The sequence below is a fragment of the Falco biarmicus genome, chromosome 20, assembly GCF_023638135.1.
Source record: "Falco biarmicus isolate bFalBia1 chromosome 20, bFalBia1.pri, whole genome shotgun sequence".
NCBI lineage: Eukaryota > Metazoa > Chordata > Aves > Falconiformes > Falconidae > Falco > Falco biarmicus.
Window position 1 is genome coordinate 3,757,181 of NC_079307.1, and position 23,008 is coordinate 3,780,188.

Sequence of the window (23,008 nt, forward strand, 5' to 3'; positions counted from 1 at the left end):
CTTCTCTGTCGCAGCACTCTCAAAACGAGCCAACTGCACATTAGCCACATCAGCCAACCCACCACCCCTGAAGCCAGCCCACAGCTGTACATTATCAATGTTAGTTAACCTCTCTTCATTCCTTTATTAATTCTTCTACAATTCCCGCCCTTTTTTCTTTTTTTTTTCTTTTCCTTCTTAACATTTCATACCTTATGTATTTAAAAATCATCACAACCTTTGCACAAATAAACTTTTCATACAGTCCAGATAACTTGTCCCTGAACTCGTACACATATTCCTTCTTCACTTTTATCTTGGGCTTTTCAGCTTCTGGGGGCTGGTCACCTTTCTTCTCATTTGTTTTCTTGACACTTCTCTTATCAGAGAGAAACATCTGGCCAATGGTTTTCCCACCTGATACCTCTTATCCCCGTGCCCAATATTCCTTACCTCCTGCCGGCCCCTTTCTGTCCATCACACAAAGGTAAGAAGTCTGAAGGCGGCTGCAGCGTTGACAGAGAAATAAAGCTGAACCCAAAGCGAGCATGGACACAGCTTACCTGAGCAGCAGCGCTTCAGCTTCGGTGACAGCGATTCCAGCGTCCCTGTCACAGAGGGGAGCAGCCCAGAGGAACCCAAGAACGGAGCGCTGCCATCAGCTCTGTCTCGGGGGACATGTTTTGTCCTAGCTTACACGCGACGTTAGCACGGGTGAAAGGTCCGTGCCCGCCAGCCCTGGGGAGCAAGCCGCCTGTCCAGTCCTACTCCTTCTGGAGTACCGCCCGTTGCCACTCTGGAGAGCGTGTGTTTCCTTACAGGGCTGTCCCTGGTGCTCTGGTGGCAGTAAGCTATTACATGTGACCATCGTTAGTGACCTGAACTGATCTAAGGACAACGGGCCCTCTCCTCTATCAGCTAACAACTGATTTCTTCGTGAGAACACTGGATGGCTACGGGCAAGGCTGGACTGAAGGCTCATCCGTGAGAAGCTCTGATCACACGAACAGCCTCCTGGGCCTTCAGCACTCCAAACCCAAACTGCTCGTCTTTGAGAGGGACGTGGAACTGGCAACCACAGACCATGAAAACTGTCTTCATTTTCTCCATAGAATTCTAGCCTGGGTGCATGGCTCTTGCTGGAATAAAGCTGATGAGTAAAACCCAAAGAAAGAAACACTTGAGAAAAATGAGCAATTCAAATATGAATTGCTTTTGTGTAACAACCCCATGCTCTCTTTACCAACCCACTAGAGATCATGCAGAGAAACTTTCCAGGGAGGAAGAGTTTCTTTTCCAAAAGCAGTGTACTCCCCCCTCTGCAGCCCACTGATGACCTTGTTCATTGATGAACTTCCCTACTGCTGCCTGCAGGGACAAAGTCACCATAAATTGTCCAGAACGGGAGGCGTGTTGTGTCGTGCCAATGTGGCACAGAGCCACAGAAAAGCCTTGACCTACTTCCTGGACAGTGAAGCAGGGAGAAAATAAATAGTATTGTTGCTGCCTATTAAAGCTGGCAAAAACATAAAACCTGGTAGGAACTAGTTGGATTTCCATAGTAAAAGTTATCAGCCCAGTGTTGTGTTAACAGGAGACGATACAAAACATGTCAGCATCCACTAGAAAATGAGTGAAACACAGTATAATGCGTGCAGAAATATCCAGAAAGCACTTGCACTAGTATAAAAATATCCACAGTCCTCAGACAAATGTAAACTGGTACAAAATAATTCCAAGAACAGGAACATGTTTACAAAAGGACATGTCAATATAAAACAGTAAAACCACGTTCACCCTCTCCCAGCCTCATGCACAGCACAGACACACAGGTAGCCCACGGAAGGGCCACAGGTAGCCCACGGAAGGGCCACAGGTAGCCCACGGAAGGGCCACAGGTACCAAGAACGAGCAGAGCCTTGACTTGCCATTTGACCTTCTAGGTCAACGGTGCCTGCTGCACACCACAGCCCGCGCTCTGGAAGTACAGCCGACTGGCAGCAGAAGGGCCGAGACAGGCAATGCAGAAGCAAGCAAACAAACAAACAAACAAAAAAAACCAAACCAAGAAGAGAAACACACCCCCATGGATTTTAGGGCTTGTTCTTTCCCAAGCAGTCGTTTGTTTCCTGATCCTTCAGGCACACCGTGGAACTGATGGGGTTTATCCTACCGGTGTGGATAAGCGTTCGGTGGCCTGGGCAACGAGCGGACAGCAGCACACAGCGATGCCTGTGCATGGGAGGTGACAAACTGTCTGCCTTGCTGAGAGAGAGCAGGAGTGTGGGGAAAGAGGCTCAACGAGGAGAGGGGTTGGAAATACCTCAGGGAAGCAGCTGATTCTAGCTCCCTCGCAAATGAAGTCCTTCAGCAAACAAGCAAGCACCAAGATCCCGCAGTCCCCATGGCAACAAAGCAAGCACAGAGGGCCTCGGAAGTGAGTACAGCTTTGGAGAGCAACTGGGAAAAGCAGGGCTAGGAAATGGAAGCCTGAGTCCAGGAGAAAGGGAGCTTTGCCAAGCTGGTGATCTTTGCTTTAGACCACGCGTAAAGCCTCCAGAAGACTGTCTTCCCTCCCTGCGTCAGATTTCTATGCTGTCAGTCTGGAACATCCAGAAAGTTCACTCTCGCTCCTGCAGCACGTGCAAGTCCAGGCCCAAAGCTGGTCAAACCTTCCGCTCACACAATCTAGCAGCAGCGGCTTCTGACCCCTGAAGGCAAAGCTTCACGTTTTTGCCATCAGTGCAGGGGTACCGAATACCGCGGACCAGAAACCCAACCTGGAACGCCCAGATCACAGTCTGCAGCGCGTCACAGAAATGGAGATGCAGCGGGAGGGAGCAACGCATCATTAAGGCCTTCAGGGTTTAGCTGGCCGGACAAAACAAGGTGTTTCTTTCCCACAGACCTGTCATTTCAGTCTCGGAACGCTGTCTGTGTTTGGGCATGTAAAGTCAGATGCCAGCATCTACGCACGCAACATGCATTAGCCATTGTTTGCAGAGAAGCCCTCTGTTTTGGCAGCTTGAATTGGACTCCTTCCAGCACACAGGCTTTTTTGGTCATTCTTTGAGCTCAGCAGCCAGTTACAGGTTTCCATAGTGACAGGACTTAAAAGCTTGATTAATTCTCCCCATGGTCTTCTTCCACCCAGGCCACAATTTTCCCCTCCCAACCAGGAATGATGTCATCATCATGGAATACCTACAAAAAAGGGAGTCCAGTCACGTCTGGAGCCTGGACACCACTCTGCTACAGCGTGAGGAGCAGGAGAGGCAGGCAGTGAGTCACGGCTCCTTGCTCAGATTTCACTACACAGCCCAGAGAACACGCACCTCATCCATCATTCACGTGTCTGAGTAATCTTTAGGTAAAACACAGATCAGGCCCCTTTAACCAGTAACCGTCAAGATGATTATTGGCACTGTTTTGAGAGGAAACGTGCCTTTTCTGATCCTGACTACACTCCAGCTGTTTCTGCAGAACAGCTACTTAAGGCAGCCGGCTGTTCCCAGAGAGGGTGACGCTTTGCACTTGTCTTAATTTGTGAAGCAGGAACTATCCCAATAACCTTTAATGAATCCAACCCACACCAACGCCAGCCCCGGCACAAACAGGGCTGTAATGCAGCACACAAAGGAAAAGGTGCCACAAACACAGTTATCGCTGAAAAACCTTTAAAAGAAAGCGGAATGTTTTTTGAATAAACCACATTTGCCTAAAGTGTGTCTCATTGCAACAGGTTTTATAACGCCACCTGAAGGGCCAGAAGCGTAGCCTGGGCTTTGCCCAGGGTCCCCTGAGCAATGCTGGGTCACAGCAGCCCTTTGCCAACAGCCAGCTCTTTGCCCAAGGGGCTCTGCAATCCCCAGGCAACTTTGATCACATTCATGTAATTGCTCCAGCTGGGGAGGAAAACTTCCCATTTTAGCACTTTACAAGAGAAGCTGAATCTGCAGTTGTGAAAACAGACAGTCTGTTCAGGCGCAAGTTCAAAGACTTCATTAGTTTGGAAGAGAGGTGACCACGGTCTGCAGGGCTGTGTGGTAACACTGAACCCAAAGCAGCCGAGAGCTAAATCCCACACTTACCTCCTCCTTGACAGTGCCAAACTCTGGATCCAGGGCTTTGAAGTGGTACCGGTGGGCTCCTTCACGATCGATAGCTACCTTAAAATCCTTCAGAGTCACTTCCCCTAACCTGCAAGGGAAGAGTTTGGCACTATCCCACGGTACACCGTCACCAGACTTAGCTCAAGTGCTACTACAAGGGTCACAGCACCAGTCTAGCTCGGCATGTGGCACCTTGGCTGCAGGGACACAAAAAGCGTGCACCTGCCGGGACACCCATCAACCCCAAGGTCCTCTTCAGAGGACGAATTGCCTCCCGATTCATTAAGAACCACCTCACAAAGCCTTCTTCACCTTCTCTTTTGCACTGATAACCGTCGTTTCGGCAGGAGCATCCTGCACCGCATGCCACAACAGAACTGCTTGGCTGCTTGCTCTTGCTCTCAGAAGTCAATACAGGAAAAAAAAAAAAATCTCTTGGGGCTCTAAAACAAGTGCATCAGCTAGGGGACTGCTTTGGGCAATTTTCCCCAGACAATGGTACGAAGTCCAATGCCCGAATTCCTGCACAGCGAACCTGTGCTAGTTGTGCCCGTACCCAGAGGAGGTCAGACTGATGCTTTAAGGGAAACCAGCACCTCCTACATCAGGGTCAGCAAGGCCAAGCCAGACCTCACCTCTTTGGTATGTTGACCATGAAAGGCGTGAGGGAGCGGTCAGTGAAGTACAACACTTTGGTGCAGGCACTGGTGCTCATCACGGGTGTGCTGTGAGAATGAGGCAGTTCTGCAAAGACAAGCGCACGATCACTGGGGAACAACCCTTCTCCTGCCACGACAGGTGGTCTCAGCAAACCTGCCATCACAGCCAGAGAATGTGGTGATGGGGACGGATCCTTAGGAGGGTGGCAAATCACCCCTGCTGGGAAGGGCCAGGTATTCCCCTGCTTCCTGGAAAACTTTGCGTTTTAAGGTAGGGCCACCACCTGACTGTGGCGTTAGCATGGAAGCAGGATTTCTGTCCCATCCACAGAGGGGCTTGCTGCCACCCTCTGCTCCACAGACACTCTACGCACCACCTCAGCAGCGGGAGGAAAACCTTGCTGGAGGAGCCCATGACTAACTAGCCCAGCAACGTTACCACTCGCCTTCACTTGCAGATGGGTAGAGCAGGATGAAGTGGCTGATCACCATCAAGGCAAAAGGTTATCTGTCTCCTCCCCATCTTCCCATTCTAGTTGGCCAGGATGGGTGTTTGTGCGTGGATTTTTCTTTGCTCATTTGTGTTTCTCTCTCTCTGGCTATTGCTTTGTTTCCTGCTTCCCTGCAATGTGCTGTGCCAAAAGCTGAAGCAGAGGAAGGTTCACACTGAGTGACTCTACAGTTTTAATATTCCTAGCATGCAGAAAACACTATGGACACCCACTCAAAGGCTTTCGAATTTAACAAGTCTTTGGAGCTACCTCTTAGAGCTCTTTACACACCTACGCTTGTGGCTGCACAATTCAATTTTCCTGCTGCAGTGGAGGGGGATGGAGTCTGCGAAAAGGGAGAGGTACAGTTTACACGCAAGGAACACGTGACTGTGGCTGCTCTAAAAACTGCAGTTTACAGGGGAGGAGGGAGAACCCAGCAAATCCTCCCCACAACCCACTCCAGGCTTCCGAGTTCTTCTCCTCCCTTCCTCCACACCTTGTACCTCCAGGCTGCCCTGCTGCTGGACACTACCATGCCGCTGAGGTGGGGGCCTCTGTCTTCCCCCACTGCCTACAGCCCCCTACAACCTCACAGACTTTCTAGGTGACGTTTACAACCAACACTGGGAAAAAAAACAGCCTTTGTGATGAAAAGCAAACGTGGAGCTGCTGCAGCTGGAGCCGGGCCGTGCTGTTATGCATATATATGAAAGGAGCTAGACACTGAGGGGGGAACAAGGAAGAAAGCAACTGTTCAGTTGTTGGTGTCCACCAGATGGTGCAAAGCAGCAGGAAAGCTGAAATAACCTCACATTTCCCACTCCTCCCAGGGGTAATTGTTTGTCACAGTTATTTATACTGCAGTACTACCCAAGTGGCCCAGACAGACTCCCGCTGTGATGATGCTTTACAAGCAAGCAGCCATGGATTGCCTCTGCCCCCTTTCCCTTGCAGTGAAGTCTAATCTGCCCGGCAAACGGCTAAAGGGAGGAGAGAGAGCTCTGGTAAAGGGAGTAAGAAGCTGGAGGTGGCAGATTCCCAAGGTGGTGCTACGCCCTGGCCGAGAAACCCCTGCAATGAATTTGGTAGTGGGAGGGCAGGAGTTGAAAGGCACTTACTGGATTTGGGAGGCCAGGAGTCTCTACACTCGTTTGTTGCTCTGCTTGCCGGTGATTTCCCCCGTATCTAGGGTGCAAAGCCAAAAGAGTGAGCACAGTGTCACTGCCCAGTTGGAGCTCTCATGGCTGCTTAGCCATGGGTTGTGTGTGAGGGGCAGAAGTTAAGAGCTAAGTGCCCTAGGAAGCCTTTACCCTTCTCTCTTGCCTCTTCTGTGTTTCCATGCGGTACAGCCGTTCCATCAGGCTGGAGATGCCCTGCTCCAGGCTGTCAATGGTGTGGTGCTGTGGGTCATGGCCACTGAAACTGTTCCTGAGGCTGCGAAGGGCATCACGAACCAGCTGCAAGTCATTTGTCTGCCCAAGAGACCACGAGTCAGTCAGGCTAACTCCAGGCAGCTTTTTTCCCATCTGAAGCCACAAGTCTTCGAAAGGGGGATTATCTTTTAAAAAGATAATAGCTTCCAGAATATCTGGAGTCCCCATCTGCATCTGGCTGGGAAAATATCTCTTAGGTGCACTTACCCCTCGGTGGGCTGTGGGAGCAGCTCCTTTTGCTGCTGTCTGGAGGAAGCCGTTGCTCTGAGCGCTGTGACCGCTGTAAGCCATCACCTGTTCAGGGAAGATGCACGTGCCACTAGGGATGTGTTAGGACCTCCCCAAAGATCCCAGTCTGTCCACTTCAGAATCACGAGAGGGCATGTAAAACCTTCCACATCAGTGATGTAACTCCCACCTTCTACCAGGTAAATAACACTCACTAAGGAGTGTGCAGGCAGTCCTCGAGGTCAGAGCACAAACATGATTTCTCACATGCAGGGGGAGAAAGAGGGGCTTTGCTGCTACACCCCAGAGGGCCCTGCAAGCTCTAGTGAGCACAACCAGCGTTCAGAGCAGCACTGTGCAGAGACAGGCAGCGAGGCTGGTGCTCCTTCCACCAGGACAGTTCCAAGTGCTCAGTACCAGGGTCAACAGGAAAAGGAGGAGGTAAGAACGCTAAGCCCTGGTCTAACCATTAGCCAGGGTCACAGCTGAAGCTTGGAAGCCAGAGACCCTTGGCTTCTCTCACTCCTGTGCTCCCCTCACCGTTCCATCCCTTAGGATTCTGATACAAGAGGCTAAGCCAGAGTGCTCACTGCTGGGTGCTGTGTGGGGTCTGGCTGCCTTGGTTAGGGCACCGACAGCGGGAGTGCACAGCCGGGCCGCTCTGGGACGAAGCGGATGATTTCTGGAGATGGGCAGCTAGAGGGTGCTGGACAGAAACATTGCTCCAACAGTCTGATGTGTAAACCAAGGCTTCCCATACCTCTTCAGCTTCTCTCTTCATGCAGTGAGCTAGCAGGGCCTCTTTGTGCTCCAGCTCCCGCTCCAAATCCACCTGTGAGGGGGGGCGAGTAGAAGTCTCAGCACAAACTGAGCCACCAAGGTGAGCGCAGGCTCTCAGGGCACCAGCGCAGCCCACCAGCTCCATACCTGTTGGTAGCTGGCCTCAGAAAGCTGCCTAAGCATTTCATCCAGTTTGGTCTGATGCTGCTGTAAATGCCGGTCCTTCTGGCACAGTTCTTTCTGCAACACAGTAATCACAGAGAATCAACACAACAGCGAGCAAGGCTCACAATCATCTTCCCACGGCAGGGAAGGTTACGTCATCTGCCAGCACCACGTTCCTCTACAGGCTGACTTACACAATGTGTGTACTTCTAGCTAGATGTTAGAACAGAGCGTCAAAGTTTTGGTTTTTTTTTTTTAAACAGGTTGGTCAGGTGGTTGTTGCCTGGAGCCCCCTTGCCCAGCAAATATCCACTACTGAGGCCAGACCACCACCCCAGAGAAAACAGATTCCTGAGGGATCAGTGGACAATCAGGTGACCCAACCTCACCTGGTAGGCTTCTCCGCAAGTGTTAGATACTCAGCAAGCCACCACATAAACCCCATGACAATAAAAGGTCTACTATAAAAAGCTGTGGGCAGAACTCAAAGAACATCTGACCCCTCCCATCTTGTTACAAACATCCCAGAGGTGACTGAGTGCCAGGGAGACAGCAGTCACATTCGCCAAACTGAAGAACCACCAGATGCTGCCCCCAGCAAAGCCTCCAGAGAAGAGAGGCTCCATTACTTTGTACTCTGCCAGTAGCCGGTTTCTCTCCTCAACCTTCCTCTGAAGATCAACCTGCAGAAATAACACAGATGTGAGGGAGGTATTCCTAGAGAATCAGTGACAACCTCTTTGCCCCTCATGCTAAAGGGTGACCTGAGACCAAATATCGGCAGAGTTCAAGGGAGCTGGTGTTCAAGGATGTCAGCCTTTTGGACAGGACGGTTCCTTCCTTGCCCTTCTCTCTTCAGAGACGCTGCATGGCCGCTCCACCTGTCAGAGTGCCACTTGCTGACCCAGGGAGCGCAAAGAAGAAGGAAGAACACAACTGTGCTGAAAACATCATGGGAAGCCGCTCCCTGTTTCAGCTGAAGGTCTTGGAGGACAGGAAGCGGGAGCGAAGAACAGGAAACTCCAGCGAGTCTCACAGCTGCTAGTAGCCTGTGTGCAGTTTTCACTACGCAGAGACCTTCACTAGGAGTTCACTATCCCATGACCTCAAGAACTATGCTGTAACCAGCAACCCCACCCTGTGGCTGCTGGAGCCCTCTGGGCCACCAACCTCCTTCCAAAATAATCTAACCTTCAGCAGCACAATGACTCACGTTCTGGTTGTGCAGCTCCTCCTTGTCCATGTTTGCTCTCAGCAGCTCCTGCTTTAGCTGAAGAACTGAAGCATCCTGCTGAACCAGCCTTTGCTGTAAAGCATCCTAGGAAAATATGTTATCTGTAGCAAGGTGCAAGACAGAGGCAGAGACCCTCCCCTGGGAAGCGAGTGACCCAGACCAGTAGCCATAAGACAGTGGGGCCACTCACAGGGCTGAAGGGTTGCCAAGGGCCCAAGAGAGCAGGAGGTATGTAGACATCTGCCCCACGGGCTCTCAGCTCTTCTGCCTTTCTCTTACCCAAGAGAGATTTCCCTGCCAACATCTTAGCCACCTGGGACGAAGGGATTTCTGTGCTTCTACCTGAACTTCCTGCTCCAGAAGCAGCCCAACAACTTGCCTGAAAACAGCAGTGTCTTTGGGGGGTCGCTTTGGTGGCTGACAGCTAGTGTCTGCAGCATCCAGAGGGCAGAAAGAGGCCAGCGTCAGCCAAGGACACAAGGAAACTTAAGCTCTCAGTGTGACCTAATTGTGCAACGAAATCCTCTCTGAAGAGGCCGAAGTCAGGACTAATTCTGCACCTTTCACTCAGTGTTACGCAGAAACCGAGGGCTCCACCTTGGCCAGCTACTGCTGTTTGCTTCCTTCACTGGAGCCTGACAGGCAGCTCTAAAAATACGTTCTGCTCAGGAGTAGATGATTAGTGTTCAGAACTCCAGAGGGAGAAACTGAGCCAACAGGAGCCAAAGTTGTGAAAAATGCTGCAGCTGAAGGGGACAAGGATACCCCCGTGCTCCTTCCTCTGCTGCCAAGATTGAGTTCACTGGGGCAATCCTACTGCGCGCACCTCAAGGAGGGGAGGGAAGAGCCATGAGAACCAAGCGGGCATCCTATGCCTCATATTTTGTTTAGGAGAAACAGACACAAGTGGGGACATCTGGCCACAATCCTACAGACAGAAACAGAACCTGGGAGACCTCACTCCTTGTGCCTGCCTTAACTGCAGCCAGTCCCCAGACCCAGACCACAGGAACACCCACCTCCGAGTCCCCTAATACAACTGCCTCCACAACACGAGATTCCTCCGAGGTGTACGGCTGCTGCTGACTAAAGCTTTACTATTTATATGTGATGAAGTGCCCCTGTACTCACCTTTATTCCCTGTAGGTTTCGAGCTTCTTGTTTGTATTTCAATAGCTCCTTCTGTAAATGCAACAGTTTGATTAAACAGCATCTTGTCACCCTTTCAGAATCAGCCCAAGCCCCCAGGCACCTGCTTCAGAAGAAAGCACATCCCGCTTTTTCCCCAATGATCAAAGAGCACGTCAGGCCCTGAGCCATTTTAATGAGTTACAAACATGACAGGACAGTTGAGCAGCTCCCTAAGCCCCTTCTGTTAAAGCCATAAGAGAAAAAGATTGCCTGCTCCCCCAAATCTGTCCTTCAGGGCAATGTCAAATACTTCTCTCCCAGCATCAGAACTGGTCCTGGAGCCAGCATCAGCAGAAAGCTGAACTAAGGCAGGCATGACAGGGCAGGTTCTTCTTAGCTGCATTTATTTCCTACTTGAAAGCTTGTTTTCAGACATGGCTAGAAACTTAACAGCTGTCCTGGATAAAGTTTTGAGAAGCTAGTAAACCTGGATCTCTCCAGCACACAGGAAGAATCGATTTCAGGGCTTATTTGAATTCCAGTAGCACTTAAGATATTTCTTTTACCAGCAACTGACTTTACCAGTATTGGCTTGAGGCAAAGTGGGGAGGCAGCATATATTTTTCTGGTACTATCCCACAAACTCTTATTAACTGCCAATATGGATACAATAAACACTTTCCAGCCAAGTGCTCTCCAGGTCAATGAATTCTGGTCTCAGGGAAGTAGATAACCATACTCCTGCAGGGATGGAGATCCCAAACAGCAGAGTATGGGAACACAGCTGGAGCCCTAACACAGCATAACCCCATGTCTTCAGTTGTGCTGTCCACCTCCCCACCCCATCCGTATCTGTACCTGTCCCCATCCCCATCTCCACCCCCTCCACCCCCCCCCCCCAAAAAAAAATTAAACTACAGCAGAGTCTGCAAAGATCTCTTGACCCAAACCCTCTCTTTCCCCTTCATCTGTGCCCCTCTAACCTTTAGGTCTTGATTTTCTTCCACACTCTGGTCCAGGCGACTTCGGATTATGATCTGAGCATAAAATACCATGGTTATTATTGTGCAAGACACCTGCTTGTGGCAGAACACTGCAAAGGGCAGCTTGATCAGAGGAGTGTAGGTACAGCAATGTGCTCACCAGCTGTTCCTCAGGGCAGGCTCCACGTTCACAAAGTTCAAAGGACCCTTCCTGCTCATCCTCAGGCAAAGACCCATTGAGCAATAAAGCCTGGGAAGATGAAGGAAAAAAAATAATCTCTTCTTCAGGGGTTTTGAAGGAAAATAGGCTAGCTGCAGCCCTGGCTAACAGTCTCTAAAGTTTCATTTTCCATTTCTGCTGACTTATCCCCCTCAAAAACACGTGGAATTTTTCAGGAATAAACAGGAAGATTTATCTCCTGAAAAAGCTCTCCCAGAGATTATCTGTCAGCCAATATTCTTCCCTGCAGAAAGACACCAAACAAGGACAACTCCTCAGATTTTCAGGGACTGAAGTCTGTCCCAGGCTTCAGTCCAAGGGTAGCCCTCATTGCAGTGACAGGTTTGAAGTCTAAAGCAGAGACTGAACCTGGTTTATGTTGCAAGGCTTCTCTCCTGGAGGGAGACCGAAGTGTCCCCTGCTGAAAGAAGCTGTTCTCCAAACAACATGTCTACGAACGACTTTAAAACCAGGATGTTCAGGGAAGCCTAACTCTGTTCTGCACGCAACAAGACTGAGACACACTTCAAACTGTTGGCCAAGGGAGGGAAGAGCCCTCACCCACAGAGTGAAAATCTTAAGCTATGCCCTGTGCTTTAGGAAGGCTACTAGAACATTAACTCCTTCAGCAGCTCCAAGGTAGCCCAGATGTCTGCAGGAAGATGCCAGAATCCCCACAGTAGACTGAATCCAGCCCGAAGGAGGGAAGAGTGCTCGCTGTAGGATGTGTGGCTAGCAGGGCTCGGCCAGATCTCCACCAGGACATACCACAGCGGTTTGCTCCAGCTGGTGGTTTTCACATTGACCTTTCTCTTCCAGGACTCGGGGCACTTGGTACGTGCCAGGATGTTGCATAAAACTGGACACACTGGGAAGAGTCATGCCTTTCAGTTAGCTTTTAGTTTATTTCTGTTCGAACTCCATGGCTAAAAATTAAATAACACCACATCTGCAGTAATACTCCAGTTCAGCCCCAAAAGACCTCAAGACCGACAGGTTGGGTTCTACCTGCTGAGAGAACCTTCCACCAAGGAACTGCAGCTGCTGATGAATAGCAAACAGCAATCTGTTTTCAGTTAAGGCAAAAACTCTTTGGAAAACTGTTTTCTGAGCGCATCCCAAAGTCCTCCCAGCTGGACACTCAAGCAGGAATCACACAGGAACATAAAAAGCTGCCATGGTTTTGGCATCTTATGGGGTATACGTACATTAGGCCTCTGATATTTCAATCAAACTCTCATGAACAGGAGGCTCTTAAATATTGAGCAAGAGGGGGAAAATCAATTAATCAAATCCAATTTCTTGGCTAGCAACATCAGCTGCCGCTTTCTATTCCCAGGGGATGAGGGGGAAGCAATGCCAGCTGCTCACCCTGGCTCCTGAATCATGGGGCCAGGGCTGGAGGAACAGGACATGCCAGTCTCTCCAGTGCCGCCTCTCCGGGCTCCCAGCGGGCACATAATACAACCGATTTTACCAGTGAACCAAGCTTTGGGTGGTTTGGTTTTTTTTGTGTGTGGGTTTGTGGGTTTTTTTTGTGAGTCTTTTGTTTCCTGCCCATTATCCACAGGGAAAGTGCCCGCCCGCCCATACCCCACCCTCTGTCCGGCTGCCTATGCTTCTCACACAATCTCTGCTTTGTTTACTGGCACATAAATATTTACAATTCAAAGCCAGTATGGTTCCCAGCACAAACAGAAAGGAATATTCCTGAGAGAGTTCAGGGTCTTTACCATATGGATCAGGGGCTCTACTCCCCATGCAGAGTCAAACACATTGGGCTGAGGGTCATTTGGTCAGGGAGAGACTGGAACAGGGCAGCAAGGAAAAGGTCCCACCAACAAAAAATGTTGTGTAGAGAATGTGCCAAATATTATAGTTCAGCCTAGCTCACAGAAAGACTGATGCAAGCCTGTGTGACCCCTGATCAGCTCTGTGAATCCTGATTGATTTCCTGACATTCCTTGTCTCTCTGCATTACTTCCGATCACAAATCACAGAAACACTGCTCTGTTCTCTAAAGCTGCTAACGAAATCTGCAGGCTGCTAAGTGCCCTGGTGAAGGGGAGTCCCAGACCCAGCACGTGGGAAAACACTGCTGCATCTTTACCATTTTGCACAGTAACATACACGCTTTGCACAGTGACACCACATACAGGAGTTAGCACAGCATCACAGGACAGGGAACCAAGCCAAGGAACCCAGCTAGGATCTGGACTCCAACCAAAAGACAACACAGACATAATCTCCTTCTAAATCGCCTTCTAAACACGGACTTTGTTTTAGATTCTCTACAGTGGCTCCATTCTTAGGTGCATTCAGCGTGCCCTTTGCCCTCTCACAGTCCCCTTAAATTACTAGTAGTGAGTATCACTGATCTTCAGTTTTCATAGCAATATAATCTTCCTTGCTCTTTCCACACCCCTGTCTCTCCCTCCTGAGTAAGAGGCTCAAATCATGTCAACACCGAGTTTTGGAAAAAACTGAGCTAAGAAAAACAAAAGGTTGTGTCTGAATTGCACAGATCCTTTCCCTGAAACCTTGGTAAAAATACTGGGGCTGGGGAAGTTGCAGCCACCTTTCCTCCTTCCCTGGACTCTCTTGATTTAAACATGCTACCCTGGTGGGGGACAGGCATACCCTGACCCAAGCAGGACTGTGGCTGGATCCAGCTGTCTTCAAATTGCATCTGGGATGTTGGAAAAGGACAGTTTGGGCATTCTCCGTTCTGGAAAAGGTGACAAGCACCAAATCACAACTGCAGGAGCCAAGAGAGCCTAAACGTTGCCAGAAAGGAAGATGTCGGAGCACTTTGTTAGGAGCATTCTGCTGCTGGAGAAGGTCTTCACTGGCTGCAGTGAAGCCCAACACAGATCAGAAATACTTCCTCATTCCTGAGGAGCTCTCCTCTCAAGGGACTCAGCCCACAGGGTGAGACTCAGGGAGGAGCCACTGTCCATATTTAACAGAGGCGACTCAAGACACCAACTGACTTCTTGCACAATCACCCCAGGAGACCTCACTGGGCCAGGACTCTTGTTCAACCCTCCTGAGAGTTGCGGCCAGTGTCTCAGCTGCAAGATAACCCGTCTTCCAACTACAGTTGGTGGGAAAATATAAGCATGTGGAAGGGATGCTGGCTAAGACGAAAATCTATTACCTGCAAACCTGAAATCATCTTCTTTGCTTCCTCCATCTCCTTTTCCAAATGGTCCTGTTGTTCCAAAAGCTGCTCCTCCCATGAGTTCTCCAAATATGACCCAGGGTTCCCTGCTTGCCACTCAGGTTGGAAATGAGGTTCTGTCTCTTCTGGAAGAGAGAGCAGCTGAATGTGGTCATGACAGACAGAGGAGTCAAAAAAAGACTTGCACCACACAGCAATTGCCTAGAGTCCACACTAGCTGTCATAACAAACCAGCACGTCTTCCAGCTGGTATCAAGGTAGCTGCCACAGGTGTGATGTCCTGTCTAATCTCAAGGATTTACGCAAAGGGAGCTTTCCTGCATACACATATATCAAAGATAAGCATCCTTCCCCTTTGTTAACTTTGCTGCATCTGATTCCTCAGTACTGAAGATTTCAAAGCGCATCACAGAGGACAATGCACTGCACCACATGTGGTAGAAAACACCTAAGGGCAGAAAAGCAACTGTGGGATGCAGTGAAGAGCATGTCTTTGTGTTGGGGAGTGCACCAGGGACCCACTGAAGGCAACATTAAACAGTAGTTGACTTGTCAGACAACATGGCTTTCTCAGGGTGAACAAAATATATAATTCTGAAAAAAAAAAAGACTCTTAACAGCAAGTTAATAGCCTTGCATGGTTCTTCTGATCCCCACAGCATAAACTGGATTGCTGCTTAACTGTCATCCACTGGCTGGTCCAGGAATGTAGATTTTATGGGTTTTTTTCTTCCCTAAGGAGGGACGAGGTTTGGTGAGGCATAATGATAGCAGTGCTTGTTAGGTGGTTGAGCAAAAGTGAAATTGGCCAACACAAGCTGCTGTGCATCTGTAGACATGGAGGTGCAATATCCTGCTGTATGGGCAGCAAGCAGATGCAGGACTGCTAGCAATTTAAGGAAGAGTCACAGCCTGCCAGCTACTCCAGCTGCTGAGAAAGTCTGTCAAATACTTTCAAAGGAGCACTGAAGCATAACTACACTGGCTGAGGCAGCAAAGCATTTCCCAGGAGAGCTTCTCTGTCATTTGCTCTTGGGAAGGATGCTAACCAGGAAGAGTTATTATTAGACTGCATTCCTGAGAAGGAAAAGAAACAAATTAAATCACTTCAGGAACTTATTTGAAAACCTGTCCTTCAATCTGCATGAAAATTTTAAGTGTAAACTGATCATATCACAGGGCACTTATGGTAATACCACAGCGTCTTCCCAATGCAAACACAACAATACTACAACTGTTCAACTCCTTGCAAAGAGCCACTCAACCTATGTACGGAGGTGCTGTAAACACACAAAGTCAATGGGCTTGACGAACTCACAAATGCATCATGGGCTTGATGAACTCACACAGACTCTTCCTTTAAGAGAATTTCAAATATTTTTTTTCAACATGGCCCAATGAGGCTGTGATGAAAGCATTCAGCCTGCAATGGAAATTATATACGACCCTTAATCCTTCTCCAGAGGGTCCAGGGTTTATTATTTCCCAAGCATTATTTTGCAAGCCTCACAGACATTGCAATATTGATTATTGTAGCATTAAAACTTCTGGGATTTAGTCAGTATCACATTTTCTTCATTCATTTCAGTCACTGGGGAACTTTTCAGCAAGTTTATGATCCAAACCAATCCCAACGAAAGCATGAGCTGTAAAGCATTATTTGCAAGTTACCTGTTTTAGTTTCTGTTTCTTCAGTGTGGATGATCACAAGCCTTTCCTTCTCTTCTGACGGGGCTACAGTGGATTCACTTTTCACACTGTGGATAGGACTGGGCGATGCAAGACTGCAGATGAGAGGAGAAAGTTACTTCTAGTGCTGATCAGCGCCATCCTCATCTCAGATAAAAGTGAATATGCAGTGAATATGCAGGCAGGCTTGTTGAAACTAAGAATTCTCTGCATACTGGAGAAGCCATGAACAAACCAAACCAGGCATGTAACTGTTCCATCCCTCTACATCAGTGTCATAGCAGGCTAACTGGTAAGTAGTACAGTGTGTATCTCTTAATTTCCCTAACAGAAATTGTTTGAAACTGCCACCACAGAATTCACAGATGGTCACACAGGGGTAAGACCACACTCTGCTGAAGGTCTGCTCAGAAACATTTTACCACGAGCCTTATGTTCATACTGCAAACTGAACAAAAAGCCACCCTGGCTTGCTTCCTCTCTTGCTCTGGCTTTCAGAAGCATCACTTCACTAACTTGAAATTCCAAGGGCAAAATATTTCTGAAAGTCAGATACCACTCATGTTCTTAGGTTAAAACTTCTTGAAAGTACCCACATATTTTCACTGGAGCCATCTCAGCTGACTGTGAGGTTCAAGGAATCTTTTTTCAGAAATTCTTCCTAAATGCATCACCCAGACAACATCAAAAGGTGGCTGAAGCTCACTGACCCATTCAATGTACCTCTAAAGTCGCAGGAACTAATCCTTGCAAATGTGAGCAGGAGTTAATTTTTCATTCTCTCCAACCCAGAAACAAAGGACAGAGAACAAAAAGAAAACAGTGTGGAAATAATATAATAGGTTCAGAAAAATAAGAGGCTTCAACAGCTCGCCTTCTGCATGTTCGTAGCACTGCTGCTCCATATTCCACAGCCCTCTCACAGAATCAGAAAAGCCTTGCAATAGAGATGGAAATGACTTGCTAGCAGCTCCCGTCTGGTCCACTCCCACAGCCAGTGCTGGCCTACTTCTCGTGTATATTACACATCAGCAGTCTAGGTTTCATAGTCCGGACTAAATGGACTTTCACCATATTTAAGGAAAAGATGAACGCAAATTACTGAGAGAATAAGCATCCTCTAATGGGGACCTCTAACAGCTACAGTACCTGTTCTTTCCTGCTCACACAGGGTGTGCATGAGTGTTGCAGGGGTCCAGCACACCTGGCTTTGCTGAAGGTAAATCCTTTTTAAAAGGAGGGCTAAATTCATGACAGCAATCCCCGACTAGGCACATTGTGTATACACCATTTGTAACCGGTGCCCTGCTTTTGCCTGTCACCAAAGGGGTGCACAACATAAAATTAAAATAATTGTTTGGGAGCCCAGAGAGTACTGTTGGGTTTGCATTATACAATAAGGGTCAGAGCAAAGGATGAGCTTTCAGACAGCACAGGTACAGGCAGAAAGCCCAGCTGATCTAACATGCCCAGTAACTCTGAGAGGGATTTGATGTCCTTCTAGGAACAGATCTCGATATTCCCCCTGCGTATTCCCAGCTGGTACTGGGATGTGCCATCATCCTGATAAGACCCCTGAGAAGTGCATTGCTGTTTCACATCCAGGCAAAAGATGAAAGAATGAGAGCTGTCCTAGAAAAACAATATTAGCAACTGCTGGGTGAGAAGGTGGAGAAACTGAGGGATAGGTGAGAGCAGGGAACTAGAAGGAAGAACGAGCAGGACAAAACCCAAGGGGATACAGAGCCTGTGAAAAAACATCCCCTCTTCCAAAATCTGCTCCTCTCAGCACTGGATCCCCAGCCAGAGCAAATACAAAGGATCCCAGCTGAGGCAGGGGGTGGGTTTAAGTGGTCACGACAGGTCTCCACAACACAGACTGTTTTACAGATAATTGCTTAGGCATTCTTATGTCCACAGTTCCCTTTCCAGACAGTTTCCCCTCTTTCAAAAGGCCAGTGGGTTCACACGACATCAGTGACCACCCCTCACACCATGCCAAACAGTGAAAGAGCTACTGAGGTGCAGTCAGATGAAGCAGTAGCACAGGTCAGGTTGCCTCATACATCATGCCATCAAGGTAATGCTGGAAACATTTCTACATTTTTTGCATCAGTCACCAAACCTGTTAAGAGTATGAAATAGCCACCGATGTAATTTGTTCTTTAAAGTACATAACAATTCACAATTAAAGCATGCAGAAATAAGTGCTAGAAAATTAAAGCCATTTAAGACAAATTTACGATGCAAACTGTTCCACTTTACTCCTTTTACCAGTGGGTTTCCTAACCCATACCCTTTCTCCACTGAGTCCCAGAGTTGCCGCTGCCTGCGGAGTCAAGGCTTTAGGGCAACAGCCCCAGTGATAAGTCTGAATTCTCATAATTTTAATAAACACCCCATCCCTGCTGTTTCAAATCACAATGGCAACAATTGCTCACCATTTGACCTGCTTCCCTCCCATGATCCCACTTTAACCTTTCGCCTCACAGAATCCGTTTCCCGGGGAGCCTCGGGATTCTGGCTACAGGCATGCCTTGTCCCTTCACATGCTCAGAATTCAGTGCAGAAAACGCCAGCTCCTGTCAAACTACTGGAGAAATATTTGCAAGCCAGACTGCTTCGCATTAGCGGGAAGATTCACAGCAGAAAAAAAACCAAAAAAAAACCTCAGGGTCTTTGCAAGAAACTGTCAGATGGCAGATCAGCAGCCCACACACACGTATTTGATTCCAGAGTCAGGGAATTCTGCAGCCTGGGTTTTGCTTTTGCTGGTTTTCCTCTCGGGTTATTTGTCTCTTGCTGCTGCATTTTGGTCAGCTGCACAGCCAGTTGTTTTCATCGCAAGGACTGCGATCTGGATTGCCAGTGGTGTTTCTCATCCCATTCTGCCCTCTTTAGACTCCAAGCACCTGCTGCAGATGCCAGCAAACAGCCAAGAGAAGGTGCTCCTGCAAGCAGTAGGTTCCCTGCTCTTCCAGGCTTGGATGTGGTCTCAGAAGACGGCATGCAGCACTTCCCAGCCCCACGCACGGCTTCCTCTTCCCTGCTATCTCCAGCTCCTGCTCCCTCCTGCTGTCACACAGGCTGTGCAAGGCAGAGCCTTTTCTCAGAGATGCCTGGCTCAGAGTGGGGGAGGGAAGGCTGGTGGAAGGGGAGGGGAAAGGGAGATGGATGGGTGAGGGGCTCAGTGGCCTGGGAATCCATCTGATTTTGGCAAATTTTCCATGAATCATTTCAATTGCCTTTGCTTTTGTCTCTAGGAATTCTGTTATTCAGGCTGTGAGCTCTTTTACTGAAGAGTTAATGCAGAAACGAGCTGATGCTAGGCAGGGAATGCTGCCCTGGGACAGACAAGACAACAGCACAATTAGATGGAGGGGGGTGGCTGCAGCTAATAACCACATCTATCACTAATAAAGAAAAAAAAAAAAAAGTGGCTTGTTTCTCCCAGCCAGTTCTCATAACTAAGCTAGAACATTTCTCTCTGGAAGGAAAGAGAAACAAGCATCTTGTTTTCATCATGAAGCCCGGCATCAGCAGAAGACATCCCCAGGAGCTGGAGGTCAGATTGCTCCCAATTTCTTTGGGTAGATCGCTGATCACTTATGTAAAGATTCTCACCATATTATGTCCTGTCAACAGCAGTATCACCATTACCATATGGTAAGAGATCTCATGACTTCATGGGAAACACAAAAAAACACAAGAGAAAGTGATTTAAGATGTGCAGAGAAATTTTCATTTACCACCAGAATGCAGCCACATATGAGCGAACAGCAGTTGTCTGACAATCCGTTAGAGGGTAGAAGAGCACACATAAAATACTACAGCGACCTTAAACTGAGGAACGAGTGGAGGGAACAGCATGTCTCACTTGCTGTCCTACTGAGACCACGGTTCAAGAGTTAACACCAAAGTCCTGTGACGTTAGCCATGAAATCCAGTTGCCAAGACCAGAATTTTTACATCTCCCCTGGAATGACAGCTTCAAAAGTACACTCTGCTGACATCATGTGGAGGCAGTGGTCCAATACTGGCTCGCATGGAGTTCCCACACTCTTCCAAATGTGTATGCTTGTATTTATAAACACCACCTCACTATGATACACAGCAAATGCTGGGAATAAGTATAAACTATCGTATTTTTTTCCCCCTCTGTTGGGCCAAGCAACGCTAATTCTTAGGTACACGGAGGTGTCTCTGTGCTATGGAGCACCAAAAGTGGCCTGAGAAATCCTGGAGACATCCCCACCTGCTGAGAAACTGCCAGTGGCAATCTGTCCTAGGAAAATGAACCTCCTCACTCCTGCACAGATTGTGGGGATGGATGGATGGACATGACACGGGGAAGGAGGGCAGCTGAGGCACTCTCAGGGAGCAGCCCAGGCAGGACAAGGAAACAACAAAGCAGAGCTGGGACTTCCAGTGAGGACAGGGAATTGTGAGTCAGAGCTGCAGCTCTGCCCTCTTAATCTGTTCCAGAGGATATTAAATGGAGCAAGGCATCGTATCCAGAGGGAGATCTAGTATGTTCAGTTAACAGTCCTTTGTCTTCAAGCTAGTTTCACACTCTCTAGGGAAAAAGGGAAATGCTGTCCTTACTGTGAAGCTATCCACCCTGGAACAGCTCCCTGTAGTACAGTTTTTCTTAAAAAGCCCCTTCAGCTACATTGTCTCTCCTACACGTATGAAAACAAACCACACAGCCACGTGTCTTCCCTCTCCCGTCCACTGCTCAGGCAAACTGGGGTGAGAGTTTTGACTTCTGCCCCAAAGCAAAAGGTAGTAAGAAAAGTTTGTAAGGTGCCAGCCTGATGCGTTGTAAGTGGCACACGTGACTCAGGTTCACAGCTGCAAGCTGCGGCACCTCCTGAAAACATTACGTGCTGCCATTCTAACCGATCCCGTTTCTGCAGGTCCCACTTCCTTAGGAAGCCTCCAGTTGCACCAGTTTGACCTTGCTTAACTTGCGCAGTCAAGAACCCCAGTCAAGGCTGTGGGCTGTAGCAGAGAGCACGTACTCCTCAGGATCCAAGCCCTGCTGCAAAGGGGAAAGTCACCTCCAACAGAAACCGCACTGAACTCTGACTTCCAGGCTTCACAGCAGGACGCAGGAGACTTTTCAGTAAAACAATTAAATGCTGCAATTTAGATTGAAGGTGAAAGTCTGGGGGATGGAAGGGTAAATTAGATAACTGTAAATCTAGAGATAGTTAAAGGTGATGGATGAGGGCACAACAGCAATGAAGACACAGCGGCAGATCCCCCCCAGGACCAGCGTAAGGTCTGGTGTGTTCCTGTAACCGCTGTTCAAATGCACATGCCCCCTCACCTCCATCTCTCTGCAGGGAATGAGGTTTGTTGGTTTAAGTTCCTTTCCTCCACACCTTTTCCATCAGCTCTGGAATGTCCATCCCTTGCACCCTAGCTACTCTGTCTGTGAAGATTCCTTCGCAGACATTCCTTTCTGTGAAACAGGCCACAAATTCCATTTCAGCATCCCTCAAGTCAGCACTCTCTCAAAAGGCTCCACCTGTACATTCAGGTTCCCTGTCAAATCTTTGGCTGTGTCTTTCCTCATCCTATCCCCCTGGTCTCACTGAGGGACACCCCAGAGATTTAGATGACTGTAACTCAGAAGCTCCTAGCTCTTATCTGTGCAATCACATCATAAATTAGATCGATTTGTATCTGTGGGAGAAACGGCAGTAAACCACTGCTTCATGCTGGTTCCTGAGGCTTTGTTCTCCAGATCAGGCAGGAGACTATACACTGGGAATCCTCTTTTCTATCAGAGCTAACCAGATCACAGTGATAAGACAGGGCACGGGAATGTCAGGCAAAGGACCATGAGAGGACACATCTTGGCAATGAAATTCCTTACCTGGAAGAGTGGGACTCCAGTGGCATGTTCTGCTGCCCTTCATACTGCTGCACCAGTGCCCGGACACTCCAGTAGGGGTTTTCAATCTCCTCATCCATGCTGCTATTTCTGGAGATAATAATCTTAGAATGAGGGAAGCCTCACCTGATAGAAGCAGAAATTGTTCTTGTCTCCAAAAGGGAGGGTAGGAAAGCTAATGAAAGGAAGGTAAGAAGAGGGAACAGCTAGAAAGCTGACAATTAAGAGAATTCTCCTATCAGGGAGCTCCATCCCAGCTTCTTGGTGTGACCGTAACACAGGCAAACAGCCCCCCCTTGTAAACTCATCCCTAATTCTGTGATTAGAAAACTACAAAAGCTCTGGGAAAACAAGGAAAAGAACGGAATTTGCAAATAGCACAAGGGCTGGATTTTCTGAAGAACTCCTGGCCCAAGGCCTTTGCAAGAGAAACCTTTAACATTTACTTTTTCAGCAAAATACACCTTTTCAACCTCATTTCCAAATTGCTTTATGGGTATTCCCTTGAGCCAATATAATATGGGCAAATGACCTTCAGCTGTGTAAATTAAACCCTCAATAGACCACCATCTGGCTTCCATTTAAATGTCATTACTATTATTATTATAATCCACATAGCACCTTTTGCAAGTGTTAAATGTGCTTTTCAGAATGACATGCCCCTTCTGCACACGGATCATCTCCCTTCATTATCACCAGAACTCCTCCGCTTACAGGGTAGGCTGCATCAGCCGGTTAACAGCACACAACGCTGCACCTGCCTCTACGGCAGCAGGCACAGCGCTGGGGTGAACGGCACCGTACAAGTCCGT

At 48.5% G+C, this 23,008-nt stretch overlaps 1 protein-coding gene across 3 annotated transcripts in view; it reads right to left on the reverse strand.

The window, feature by feature from the left end:
* Positions 1-1,838: 1,838 nt before the first annotated feature.
* The window catches only part of DIXDC1 (DIX domain containing 1), a 37,615-nt gene continuing 16,445 nt past the window's right edge, over positions 1,839-23,008 (reverse strand). Inside the window, exons 5-20 of one of the 3 annotated variants that reach the window (XM_056322791.1) lie at positions 22,179-22,286; positions 16,274-16,386; positions 14,579-14,727; positions 11,359-11,448; positions 11,199-11,252; positions 10,216-10,266; positions 9,064-9,168; positions 8,480-8,533; positions 7,833-7,925; positions 7,666-7,737; positions 6,885-6,971; positions 6,555-6,716; positions 6,363-6,429; positions 4,727-4,835; positions 4,071-4,179; positions 1,839-3,183 (exon numbers count right to left, since the gene is read on the reverse strand). In XM_056322791.1, coding sequence (XP_056178766.1) covers positions 3,103-3,183; positions 4,071-4,179; positions 4,727-4,835; positions 6,363-6,429; positions 6,555-6,716; positions 6,885-6,971; positions 7,666-7,737; positions 7,833-7,925; positions 8,480-8,533; positions 9,064-9,168; positions 10,216-10,266; positions 11,199-11,252; positions 11,359-11,448; positions 14,579-14,727; positions 16,274-16,386; positions 22,179-22,286 — 1,504 coding nt within the window. In that variant the 3' untranslated portion in view covers positions 1,839-3,102. The other 2 variants (XM_056322793.1, XM_056322792.1) reach the window with 2 other exon arrangements.